At 29.8% G+C, this 14,493-nt stretch overlaps 1 protein-coding gene across 3 annotated transcripts in view; it reads left to right on the top strand.

Moving 5' to 3' along the window:
- The window catches only part of LOC105837289, a 62,069-nt gene that overhangs the window by 31,641 nt on the left and 15,935 nt on the right, over positions 1 to 14,493 (top strand). For all 3 annotated transcript variants that reach the window (XM_036290400.1, XM_012681913.3, XM_012681914.3), the window contains exons 12-14: positions 3,960 to 4,154; positions 13,512 to 13,868; positions 13,950 to 14,264. In XM_036290400.1, coding sequence (XP_036146293.1) covers positions 3,960 to 4,154; positions 13,512 to 13,868; positions 13,950 to 14,264 — 867 coding nt within the window. The remainder of the gene's footprint in view (positions 1 to 3,959; positions 4,155 to 13,511; positions 13,869 to 13,949; positions 14,265 to 14,493) is intronic.

The raw sequence follows: 14,493 nt of genomic DNA, 5'->3' as shown, positions 1-14,493 counted from the left end.
TCCACTAGAAAAAGATAGCAACCCATATTAACGACAGTTATCTTTTTCTCAGTGAGGGATACCTCCACCACCGTTTTTTCACCTCATAAGCAGTCTATTCTAGTAAGTCTATGGATGTATCAATTCCACCTTCCCCACATTCCACTTTTACTACTATTTACTCACTCTTCTCATACAACAAACACTTTATGGCCCCAAAATGGCGCTCATGCGAAGACCTTCCTTCCGCTCCGGTCGTTCATCTACAGATCTTGGGTCAAGCCATGGGTACCCAGACAGCATAAAAATATTTATAAAATATTTACAAAATATTTATAATATTTATTTGAATATTTTATAAATATTTATCCAAATATTTTATAAATATTTTTGTGGTCTTAGATTTAACAGATCATAAAAATTCATCATAAATATTACAAAAAATATTTATAAAATATTTATAAATATTTACAAAATATTATTACAAATCTTTATTTGCTATTAACCATAAATATTGTACAAAATATTTAGTCTATATTTTAATAATATGTTGAATAAAGATTTTTCCTTCATGTATATAAAATATGTATAAAATATTTATATAAAATATTTAAAAAATAAATAGAAATAAATACTTATGAATATTTATCATAAATACTGTGTGCTGTCTGGATATTAATGAGTTAATGTACAAATTACAAATTTTCGAGATTTACAAAAAAACCTGATGTATAAGAGAAAAATGGACAACAGATTTGAGTTTGGCACTTTGAAATCTATATAGGATCCCCCTCTGATTCTTGTAAATAAAGAAAAAAATTTGTGGTCTTGTGTTATTAGTGCATATAGAATAAAAATATTCAACATTATATTAAAAACAATATACTCCATTTATAGTTATATTAACCCTTATTTGATACACTTCAGAAGGAATTTCATAACCGGTACCTTGAGGTCAGTTGGGACCCTAACGAATAAAATATTGATATTAATGACTTAAAACTGACTATTAATCCCAGATAACACAGTGTCTTTTTAAAGAATTCATAAAGTAGTCTTTCTTTCTGAACAGTAATTCTTGAGGAATTCATAGAAGAATACTTTAAGAATAACGTAGGAAGTTACATGCACCATGATTCGAATTTTTCAGGACTTCTTAAAGTATTCATATAGAATTATTTGTTAGAATTCCTCAGAACTTCTTAAAGTATTTATATAGAATTACTTGTTGGAATTCCTCAGAACTTCTTAAAATATTCATTAGGACTTCTCCAAGTAGATATTTCAAACGGAATTAAAAAATTTATTTTCAAGATTTCTGATAAATGTTCCGATTTTTATAATATTGGAACGTTTCTCAGAAAAATTTAAGAAATAAAAAATTCTGATTAATTTTGTAAGAGGAAGAAAATTATACCATGTTTCAGCCAAGCCATAGTCGTACCTGTTAAAGCATTTTAATTTCTGTACCTGAAAAAACGGTCACCCATCCAAGTGTTAACCATCGCCAACGTTGCTTGATTTCGAAGACCGTATGCATCCTAACGCCCCGTGATGATCCATGAACACTGCTTGTTTATGCATACATATTTGTTATAGATTATTACAATAGATGTTGTCAGAAGGATGAAACATAAGTATAGTTAACACAAACGAGGATAAATGTTGCATCATGCGGAACGCGACACTCTGTCGTTGCAGATCAGCACGCTCTTAAGTTGTATATTGTTTTGTTAATTATATATAGCGCATTTTGTATATAACAGTATAAATTAGCATTTATTAAGCGATATATAATTATAAAAATGTAATTGAGATTATCCAAACACTCGAGTAATTTCTGATAAATACTCAAAGTATTCCAAATAATAAATCGCGAGGTATTTATTGCAATGAACTCTTAAGGAATACTTCATTGTGGTTAATTCCTCAAGAATTCTTTATGTATTCATTTTTTTACTTTGCCAAGTATTCTTTAAAATGACTTCTCTATGAATACTCTAAATGTTCCAAATAATAAATCGCGAGGTATTCATTACAATGAACTCTTAAGGAATACTTCAATGTGAACTTATTGTGGCTAATTCCTCAAGAATTCTTTATGTATTCATTTTTCTACTTCTCCAAGTATTCATTAAAATGACTTTTTTAGGAATTTCTGTTCATCTCTGTGTCATCTGGGAATGACTTACAAATTATTTTTTGACTTATAAAACATTTTACTTTGAGACAAAATAGTTGTTTTAATTAAAATGTGATTTTGAGTATGCAAAAAAATTTTCACGATTTTCATGAATTTTCGATAATTAATTGAAAGTTGAAATCAGTTGGGGTTAGATTGATCCCACAGTAAGTCCCGGGTAAGAGTTAAATAAAGAATAAATTGTTAAATTATATGAAACAATTACATATAATTTTGCTTAAATATAATTTAATCTTTAAAAAATTTAATAATATTAAATTTTAGCAAAATATTTTATTTAGAGAGCTTCTAGGAGAGAGAGGTGACAACTTGGTCAAGTGATCAGCCACTCCGCGATTGGCTGGCATTATTACGTATAGAATTTGGTCATGCGACTGCAATGCAGAACAGAAAGTTGATTGTGTTTTGAACTTTTTGGAGTATATTTACAAGGTATATTTTGTTTTATGCAATAAATGTAAAGAATATATGTTAATTTGACAACGTAGAATTCTTTTAGGTAATTAATTCTTATATTATAGATAACGTTATTGTATAAGTACAGTAGCGAGATGGAACTGCACGTTGTCTGTAATAGAAGAATTAATTACCTAAAAAAATTAATAGATATTCTTTACATTTATTACACAAAATAAGATATATGTCGTAAATATACTCCGAAACGTTTAAAATATAACTAACCATGTGTTCTGCATTGACGTTGCATGACCCAATTCTGTACGTAATCGTGCCAGCCAATTGTGGAGAGGCTGGTCACTTGACTAAGTTATCACCTCTCTCTCCTAGAAGCTCTCTAAATAAAATATTTTGCTAAAATTTAATATTATTAAATTTTTTAAAAATTAAATTGTATTTAAGCAAAATTATATGTAATTATTTCATATAATTTAACAATATAATTTATTCTTTATTTAATTTTTACCCAGTACTGTGGGATCAATCTAACCCCAATGATTTCAACTTTCAATTAATTATCGAAAATTCATGAAAATCGTGAAAATTTTTTTGCACACTCAAAATCACATTTTAATTAAAACAACTATTTTGTCTCAAAGTAAAATGTTTTGTAAGTCAAAAAATAATTTGTAAGTCATTAATAGTCAGTTTTAAGTCATTAATATCAATATTTTATTTGTTAGGGTTCCAGTTATCGCCTCTGTCTCCTAGAAGCTCTCTAATTTTATTTTTATTTTAACTTAAATTATTTGAGAAGAGCACAATATAATTGTTCTAATAATAATAGTATTAAAAAAGTTTTGGTTTGAAAATATTATTTTTTGCATGAAAAATGGTCCTTTTTTTACTTCACACAAGGACTAATATTTTGATGCACAGATAACAAAGAATGTAAATATTGTATGCGACATGTTCAGATCGGTTATTGTTCGCCTGTGGGGATGGACACAAGAGCCGAAGGTTTCCCATATTTATAGGCAATATCTCCTATTTATAGGCAATTAGCCGATTTACCACACTAGTTGCATAATTGTCTATTTTTCTTCGATTCTCTTTCCTCTAATCGTATGAAAATTTGTATTGATAATGATTAATAAAAAAATATTTTTTGTGGTAAAATTAAACAAAATTTTTCACGTAGACAAGTTTGTTTAATACTACATAGCATTATTTTAATGCTTAATATTTTGAAAATAAAGATATTCTCAAAACCAGAGTGATTTTTTTTTATGTAATGAGTATTAAATTATGTAATCTTTGTAATTATGTTACATACAGTGAACTAGAGATTGTAAATACGTAAAATAAATGTTGTTTTTAGATTTCGCACAGAAGAATTGGATCATACATTTTGGCAATGTACTGAAAGCGGCGGTATTTTACGAGATGGTAACGAATCCATGGACTCGTACACTGTTGGACAAAATTTATCTCTTGAATATGACGATCGAATGTATTATAGAGAGGGAAGTCTAGAAAGGAACGTGGCATCGCCTCATTTAAAATACAGAAGAAAGTATGCTCACAGATATTCTATTTATATTAAAAAAGAAGAATATTAAAACGATCGTAAAATTAAGATTTCTAAATTTTTAAAAATTATGTAGAATATTATTTAAAGCAAAACTGATTTTTTAATTAATTTACCTTTTAGTTTCTAAGAAAATAAAAGTTTACGATAATTTTCTTATTTAGGATTTCTGAATTTTATGGGTACCTCTAAGAGGGGACTATATAAATTTATCAAAAAAAAAAAAGAATTTTACTGATTAAGAACATAATTATTTGAATAAAAATCATTGGGTACAGTTCCGAAAACGACTTACCTCCGATTTTTTTTAAACTACGTATTCTTGCATATTTTGGGACGCTGATTACGAATATGATAGTGAATATTGGCGCAGATTTTTCATGGCAAAAACTATGAAAACACCATAAAAATCATGGTTTTTTTCTATTTATTTCCATAAATAATGGGAATTTCTAAAAATATTTCCAACAAAAGTTGTAGAGCTCATCGAAATACATATTTTATGTCTTATTTATTTTTGCCATAAAAACAGTAGTTTTTGAGAAAAACGACGTTAAATGTTCAAAAATTTATACAACTCATCTAACACACGTCGAGTTTTATTAGTTAATTTTAATGTTTTTAACTATATTTAAGTATGTTAATTTTATATATATATATATTTAAGTATGTAAATAACAATCAGAATTATAAACATATAAAAAAAGATTTATAAAAAAGAAAAATTTTCACTAACAAGGGAACGCAAACTCGAAAATTCAGATTTTAATGAAACTTGGCATAAATGTAGAGGTGGTGAATACATGAATTTAGAAATTTTTAGTTGGTGCCCATAAACGGTTTGAAGGGGTGAAACCACCCTTCAAAATTGAAACGATTTTTGCGTTTTTTCGATATAGCTTGTAAATTAAACAAAATATTTAAAAATGTTTTATACGAAAGTTTTACAGTATAAATACCTTTATTTAACTATGCTTTTTTTATGACGTAGTTAAATGGAGGTATTTATGCTGTAAAACTTTTGTATGAAACATTTTTTAATATTTTGTTTAGTTTACGAGATATATCGAAAAACCGCAAAAATGTCTCAACTTTGAAGGGTGGTTTTACCTCTTTATACCGTTTTTGGGCACCAACTAAAAATTTCTAAATTTATGTATTTATCCCCTCTACATTTATGCCAAGTTTCATTAAAATCAGAATTTATGGGTTCGCGAGGTTCCCTTGTAAGTTTTATTGAAATTGGAAGTAAGTCTCTCCCCCTTCACTTTGCCAAAGCGTTCTTTACACCATATGGGTTTGCGACTTTCCACGCGTAGCGAGGTTTACCTCCTCCCCATGTTTACAGAGCAAAACATCCACACTTGTACTGTACCAAATGGGTTTGCGACTTTAGATTTGAAATTATGGATAAAATAGTGACATAAAACTGGTTGGGTTAGAGTTAGGAAAAAAAACGGGGAGGGGTGCAGGGGGAGGGGCTCCGCCCCTCCCCTGTCCGCGCGTAGCGTGGGCCACTCATTGTTTTCATTATCCTCTTCAATATTTTAGTTTTTTGGGGTAATTTAGTTTGATTAAAATTACCTAATAAAACTCGACGTGTGTTAAATGAGTTGTATAAAGTTTTGAACATTTAACGTCGTTTTTCTCAAAAACTACTCTTTTCATGGCAAAAATACATAGGACATAAAATATGTATTTTGATGAGATCTACAACTTTTGTTTAAAGTTTTTTTAAAAATTTCCATTATTTACGGAAATAAATGGAAAAAACCATGATTTATGGTTTTTTAATAGTTTTTGCTATGAAAATCAAATTTGCGCCAATATTCACTATCATATTCGTAATCAGAGCCCCAAAATACATAAGAATACGTAGTTTCAAAAAAATCGGAGGTAAGTCGTTTTCGGAACTTTATCCATATCATTTTTTAAATAAATTTTTACAATTGTTTCGGAGTGTTTGTGTAGTGTAAAATTGTAGGTGTAGTTGTACTCACAGACATTGAGATAGAGTTTATAACCCCCAAAACTCTAGATAAGAGAAAATCTTCCTATCGTGAAAATGTTAGTGAAAATTAAGGTCTTTTTCTAATAGACGTGATTTGCGCACCAAATATTAATTAGTGATTACATTCCAGTAGAGTTACTCCCACAATGTGTCAAGAGAGGGCATTTTTCAGTAAGCGACGGACACAGTGTAACAGTGAATCATTTCATCCTTGTTTAACTTTGACAAATAACAGGGATGAAATGATTTATTGTGTTACATTGTGTTCTTTGTATCGCTTGCTGGAAAACTCCCAGAGATAGCATACCAAAATATTCGGATCATTCTTTTCTTTGTAGCGTACAAAGAAACCCACTATTTCATAAGGAGTAACTTAATATGTCTATGGTTACATTATTTTCTATATGTGTATATAGGCCTGTTCTTTTTCGCTGCATTGCTGCACTGGTGCAATAAATTAAAATGAGAAAAAATATATTTGTTTTACTCTAATTTGTTGCACCAGTCCAGGAAAATTAGCTTGAAAAAGGGCCGTTTTGGGAAAAAATTGATAACTCAGGTTTGACTGTGCGTAAAGCACAATTAATATATGTAGATTAAGATAGATACATTTGCCACTCATAAAAAGCTGGGGGTTATTGCAAAATTACGGGTTGAAGTGAGGAAAAAGCAGTTTTTTGCTTGTGTCTCGTAAACTAAAAACGGAATCGAAAAAAGTTTCAAATAAAAGTTGTAGATATTAAGTAAACCTACAATAATAAATTTAGTTCATTAAGATCAGTCGATTAGTTTGGTTGTAAAGTAGAAAGAATCATTAAAAATCGCTATTTCTTAAATTGTTTATAACTTTTTTAAAAATTAACTCAAGCATTTGAAATTTTAGGAAAATATAGCTTTTATGACGATAAAAAAGTATACCAAATTTCATGAAAAAAAATTAACAACTTTTTGAGTAATGTCAATTGTTTATCTAAAACGCGCTCCACTAAAATTTAATTTCTACATTTTTGAGACTATGCACGAACCTGAACCAAAGTTTTTTCTTTTCTTAAAAAGTTGCAGTATTATATATCAATATTGCGAAATGTGTGCAATGCAATTAATTGCCTCAAATAAACATGTAATAAATAAGCATAATTAATAATTAAATAACTTTTAAAATGTTAACGCTATCAAAATGGAATAAAATGCACTTGAAAGGTGCGATGTTTTTTTAAATTAAAAAAAAAACTGCTCTAGCTTGCTCAGAAGCCGAGATAATTTTTTTTTTTAAATCACTGTTGCTACAGTTATGAATATTAAAAGCTGAAACTTTAACAGCGTCTTATTAAATAGTTGAAGTAACCTTTCCCAAAATTTTAAAGCGAGTCATGAAGATTGACCACTGTAAACGTGTTAACAAAAACAGTATCAACTCGAGAACGGCGGCCGATGACGGCGCGCGCGTCGTCTGCTAGCGCGTGGCCAGACGCCCGCGTACAAAATGGATCTGGCGCGTTCAAATTACTTCAATCGTCAATATCTCCGGAACTAAGCGTCTTAGAAAGACGATTAGGTTACTTTAACTATTTAATAAGACGCTGTCAAAATTTCAGCTCTTAATATTCACAACTGTATCAACAGTGATTAAAAAAAAATTTATCTCGGCTTCTAAGCAAGCTAGGACAATGTTTTTTTTTAAATTTAAAGAAAAATCGCACCTTTCAAATGCATTTTATCCCATTTTGATAACGTTAATATTTTAAAAGTTATTTAATTATTAATTATGCTTGTTTTTTCATGTTTATTTGAGGCACTTAATTGCATTGTACACATTTAGCAATATTGATATATAATATTGCAACTTTTTAAGAAAAGAAAAAATTTTAGTTTATGTTTGTGCATGGTCTCAAAAGTGTAGAAATTAAATTTTAGTGGAGCGCGTTTTGGATAAACAATTGACATTACTCGAAAAGTTAATTTTTTTTGACTCAATGAAATTTGGTACATTTTTTTATCGTCATAAAAGCTATATTTTCCTAAAATTTTAAATGCTTGAGTTAATTTTTAAGAAAGTTGTAAACAATTTAAGAAATGGCCATTTTTCATGATTTTTTCTACTTTACAACCAAACTAATCGACCAATCTTAATAAACCAAATTTATTATTGTAAGTCTACTTAATATCTACAACTTTTATTTGAAACTGTTTTTAGTTTACGAAGCGCAAGCAAAAAACTACTTTTTGCTCACTTCAATCCGTAATTTTGCAATAACCCCCCGCTTTTTGCGAGGTGTGAATGTATCTATCTTAATCTACATATATTAATTGTGCTTTACGCACAGTCAAACCTAAGTTATCAATTTTTTCCCTCAAAAAATCTAATTTTTCTGGACTACAGTGCAGCAGTGCATCGAAAAAGAACAAGACATATGTTACGCGCCCGAACTATGGCGATTATATTTTTTATATAAGTAATCATTTTTAAATCTAACAATTTACATTAAATTTTTAAGTCAAAATGATTGATTATATATTTTTTAAAATATATTAATTTAATAATCTCAGCTCATACAAACTGCGCGCCGACAAATTTGTTAGTCTTAAAACACAGTTATAAGCTAAATGCCAGTAAGCATTGACATTTAGCTTATAACTGTGTTTTAAAACTGACGAATTTGTGGCGAGCAGTTTATATGAGCTGAGATTATTAAATTAATATATTAAAAAAAGATAAAAATGCCGAATAAGGGACCAAGCCCCGATGACCTTGATCTTAACATATGTTGTTAATGACCCTGAGTAATGCATAAAAAGTTTTAGTCGTCGCTCATTGTTTGTTAAAAAGTTATAAACACAAGAAGTTTTATTACACAACACGATTTTTTACACAAAACGAGATCTATTGTTACACAGTTTTACATGGGTTTACGACTTTCCACGCGAAGCGAAGTCCACCCACATTTCCCCTCTGCTTACGGAGCAAAGCGTCCTCGCTTGTATTATACCACATGGATTTTGCGATTTTCCACGCCAAACAAGGTCCACGCTATCCGTTTCCACATTGTCTTGTCCCATGGAGATAGGATATGTTATAAAAATTCATGTAGGGATGAAGGGGGAGGGCGAAACCCTTCCTCTGGACTCCCACGCGTTTTTTACACTACCATTTGCGACTTCAGGTAAAGCAGAAATATCATGTATTGTATTTATGAAACTTTTTTTGTTAATAACTTTTTAACAAATCACGAGCTAAAATATTTTATACATTACTCAGGGTCATGACCTTAACAACATATGTCAAGGTCAAGATCATTGAGACTGGGTCCCCTATTCGACATTTTTACTTAAAATATTATAATCAGTACCAAGATCTAGCTGTGATCGTTTAGGCCTTTTCAACTTTATTGATATGTTTAAACATTTATACAGTATAAGATTTATTGATTAATTGAAAAACTCTTTATAAGGTTTTAAATGTAACCATTCAAATATGGTATATAATAATATGCAGTAAGCATTGTGTGAAACGTTGCAAGTTAGGCACCTAATTATACAGTCATCATTACATTTAACATTTTTAACGATAAAATTAAGAATATGCATGAACAATATGTATAATAAACTATTATTAAAAATGTTTTATTAATTTAATTTTACATAGTTAAAACCAATAGAAAGTTTATAAAATTTAAATACATGTTAAAATTTTAATAATGATATTCTCAATAATATAAATCTTTTATTGAGTTCTAGACTGTCTTAATTCTGAAAAATCGAAAAGATGTCTATTTTTACAGAACTTTGTCTATTTATCACATGTCTATTTTACCAATTTTTTAACAGAAACTTTACTTAATAAATCGGTGCTATTTTTTAATGTTTAATATTTTTATTAAATAATTTAGTAAATATACCGATCGGGGGAGCCCGCTCCGATAACCTTGGCTTTTACATATGTTATCAAGGTCACCCTTCTGAATGACCTTGAAAAGATTTTAGCCGTCGCTTGTGATTCGTTAAAAAGTTATTAACAAAAAAGTTTCATAAATACGACACATAATTATTCAATATAGGAGTATATCAGATGAGTTTTTTGCAGCTTTTTACGTGTAGCGAGGTCCATTCCTTCCTGCTTACAGAGCGAAACGACGTCCACGCTTGTACTTTACCACAAGGGTTTGCGACTTTAGATTTGAAATTGTGGTCAAATAGCGAATTTGAAATGTTTGGGTTAGGTTAGGAAAATAATATTGGAGGGGGTGCAAGGGGAGGGGCGAGCCCCTCCTCTGCCCACGCGTTTTCTAAGAATAACCCAACCAATTTTATGTCGCTAAAATTTATCCCATTAATAATAATGTTACTGAATAAAGTATTTATGTACTGTACTATATGGATTTTTGACTTTCTACACGAAGCGAGATCCACCAACATCTCCTATTTACAACGCGTGAAAGTCGTTGCTTTATTAAAGTACAATCATGGTGGAAGAATACAGATGTGCTCATACTCAAGACGAATTTTGGTACAGTTTTGCGCAGATTCCAGATGCGGCCATTTTAAAGAACGAGAGAAAGAGAGAAGAGATCCTTTTTCTCTTTCATTATTTTTGTTCCTATTGCCTGTTGTCTGGCAGTGTGTTTAGGCCCTATTATAAAAAAGTTAGTCTTTTTATTTTTATCCCAACTATCACCTTCAATTATTTTCATCTCTAATAATTTGTAATTATTTAGAATAAAGCCTTTTTCCGAATTATTGAGAATTGGAGTCTGATACTCTGGTCTGGATGATATTGAGGTACTATTATCATATAACAAATTGAAAATACCGCGGCAAGATGGCGGTATCTGGAAGCAACTTTTCATTGACTGTTAAAAAGCATATGCGTATGAGCACACCTCCCAGTGAACACATTTTATAGCGGCAATATAACATGGAAGTTACATGTAATTTAACATTGTTATTCTTGTGATATGTAGGTGCTATACGACATGGAAATAACCTGTTACGTAATATTTGTTATACGCAAGTGATATAGCTGTTATACATCGTTTTGGCGTTACAGTTATTCAACAAAAATTGTATAATCGTAACATAACACGTCGTATCAATGTTATTACGGAACGATGCGTCGTAGTTGACTCAGAAATCAGACAACATTATAACATCCTGAATGACAGATCTATTTGATAATAAAAAAAATTATTATAAAGATAATGTTTTCAAAAATAACGGTTTGTCTACAATTACTGCGCACAAAAAATGCACAAAATCTAAATTCATCATGTGCTGAACAAAAACAGAATAATAAATGTATACTATTCAATTTTTCTTAGAATTACGATTTATATAGTTAACCATCTAATTAATCATTTGAACTCTTCAAAGATTAATGCCAAATAGATCGCAATTTCCATCAAATTATTAAGGTTATGGAAAAAGATAAATTTAACAATAAAATTAATAAGTAAATAAATTAATGCTATTTATTTTTAATGTTTTGCAAAATTTAATTGCTTTTATAAAAAATAATATAGTTGCGTCAGTTTATAACATATAAGTATATGTAGACAATAACAAGTACCCATATAGATGAGTCAAATTGGCGTAGAGCAGCGGCAAGTAAGAATAAAATAAAAAATAACATAATTTAAATTTAATTAATTAATAAAAATTTATTCTAAATGTAGTATGTGCTGTTGATAAAAATAATTTTTTAAAAATGAAATTTTTATTTTATTTTATTTTTCTTTGTAACTGTTGTGTAACGGTTAGATAACATGTAATTATAACATGTTATATTGCTGAGTCGGAAATTGTAACTTACATGTAAGTTACGTGTAATTTCAGAGTAACGTAACCTGTTATATTTGGTTACATTGTTGTTACACTGCTGCTATATTACTGTGTTCACTGGGCTTATATCCTTTCACCATGAGCACAATTAACATATATATCTCTACAAAAGATCCACGCTGTTTGTTTTCAATGTTTTCGCATTATCCAAATAGCGACATAAAATTGGTTGGGTTATTCTTAGAAAACGCGTGGGCGGGAGAGGGGCTCTGCTCCTCCTGCATCCCCTCCCATATTTTTTCCTAACCTAACCCAAACATTTCAAATTCGCTCGCAAATTTGACCACAATTTCAAATCTAATGTCGCAAACCCTTGTGGTAAAGTACAAGCGTGGACGTCGTTTCGCTCTATAAGCAGGAGTGGACCTTGCTACACGTGAAAAGTTGCAAACTTATCTTCTATATATACTCCTATACTGAATAATTATGTGTTGTATTTATGAAACTTTTTTGTTAATAACTTTTTAACAAATCACGAACCACGGCTAAAATCTTTTAAAAAAAAAAGGTCACTCAGGAGGGTGATCTTGACAACATATGTTAAGGCCAAGGTCATCGGGGCGGGCTCCCCTGATCGGTATATTTACCAAAAATTTTATATAACACTTACTAATATGTGTAAAATATTAATCAAAATCTTGTTTATGTAAATTAATAGTGTTTGCAACAAAACTTAAAAAACATCTCTTTTGAATGTGTCTTTTAAATAGATTTCACGAAATAACGTTGAGTTAATAATTTTATTTAAGGAGGGATTCTGGTTTAGAAAAAATTTATAATAGGAATTTTTTAAGTATGTAAAATAAAAGCAATTACTGTCACACTTTTTGGATATATTATTGTATATTAAAAGTACAAAAAAAAATTTTTTAGTGTAGAAATAGGGTTGTTAAGCTGACGAAAAAGGAAGATGCTTGTAGCGTCTTGCCATCCATTATGTACATTCTAGAGAACGTAAATCTTGGCTGAAATAAACGATGCAATGTTTTTTATTAATTTCACATAATTTCCTTCTATGTATACCTAAAAAAAACGAACAAATAACAAAAAATGAAAAATTCACACGATTCTAAAAAAATTTTTTTATGAAAAATAAAAATAATTTTTTTTAATCGTGTTATTTTTCAATTTTTATTTATTTTATTTTTTTAGGTATACATAGAAGGAAATTATGTGAAATTAATAAAAAACATTGCATCGTTTGTTTTAGCCAAGATTTACGCTCTCTCTAGAATGTATACAATGAATGGCGAGACGCTACAAGCCTCTTCCTTTTTCATCAGCTTAACGGCCATATTTCTACACTAAAAAAATTTTTTTGTACTTTAAATATATAGTAATATATCCAAAAAGTGTGACAGTAATTACTTTTAGTTTACATACTTAAAAAAATTCTTGTAAATTATGCATTTTTTCAGATTTTTAAACCATTAAATGTATAATTGCATTTGTATAATCGGTAGAAATATTTGATGTTTTTCACTTAATTTGAACAGATCTAATGCGAGAAAAGACCGACAGTGGGAGAGAGACAAAGATCTTTCGGATTTGGACCGTCTTGTGCATAGATCACGGAATCGGACACCACCGCGATCGAGGTATTCGCCTATGCGTCAAGCTTCAGAAAGATTTCGGCGAAGATCCAGATCTCGTTCAAGATCTTGGTCGCCATTAAGATCGCGAACACGATCTAGATCAAGATCAACATCAAGATCAAGACCGAGGTTGAGGTCGCAATCGAAATCGCGGAGCAGATCTCCGTTTGATGTAAGATCGAGAGAGAAATCTGGTTCTATATCGAGATTAAGAAGCCCGGAACATGCATTCAGAATGTCCGAATTACAATCTTCCAGGTAGAATTTGATTCGATTTATAAACTTTAATGTATTATTTGTAATAATCGAAGGATAACTTATGATTATTTTTTAACATAGATCTCCTTCTCCTGGAAGAGATAGATTAAAGGAAATGGGAAGAGAAAGAAAGGACAGTGATGAGAACAAAAAGTTTAACACTTGTAGTGAAAGAGGTAGACGTATAGAGACCATTGTTCAATCGGGAATTATATCGGGACCGAACATTTTAGATCCGGAAATGGGTATTAACAACAGTATGGACACAGCTACGAACTTCCAATATTCAAATGAAGGCGGAAATGAATATTATTATACAGAAAATAATTTGACTTATCCTCCTTGTATAGACGAATCGTCCACGAGTTCTCCAAAGCGTTTATCTCTCGATGATAGGTAAGGGTTTGTCTCTTTTGGCACATTATTATAATTGTATTTTATCAGTGTCCTAGATACTGAAAGTTTGATCTTATATTTCCTATAAAAATCAAACAAGTCCAAAAAATTTTAATTGTTAAACAAAAAACTTATTTTTAAAATTTATTGCATAATTATGAATATAATTTTTCTAGAGTATTTATATATAAAATTTTGTTAGCGTTTTTTATCCGAAAAATCTGAAAAA

The sequence above is a fragment of the Monomorium pharaonis genome, chromosome 7 (genome assembly GCF_013373865.1).
Source record: "Monomorium pharaonis isolate MP-MQ-018 chromosome 7, ASM1337386v2, whole genome shotgun sequence".
Classification (NCBI taxonomy): domain Eukaryota; kingdom Metazoa; phylum Arthropoda; class Insecta; order Hymenoptera; family Formicidae; genus Monomorium; species Monomorium pharaonis.
This window is presented reverse-complemented; position numbering and strand designations above follow the sequence as displayed.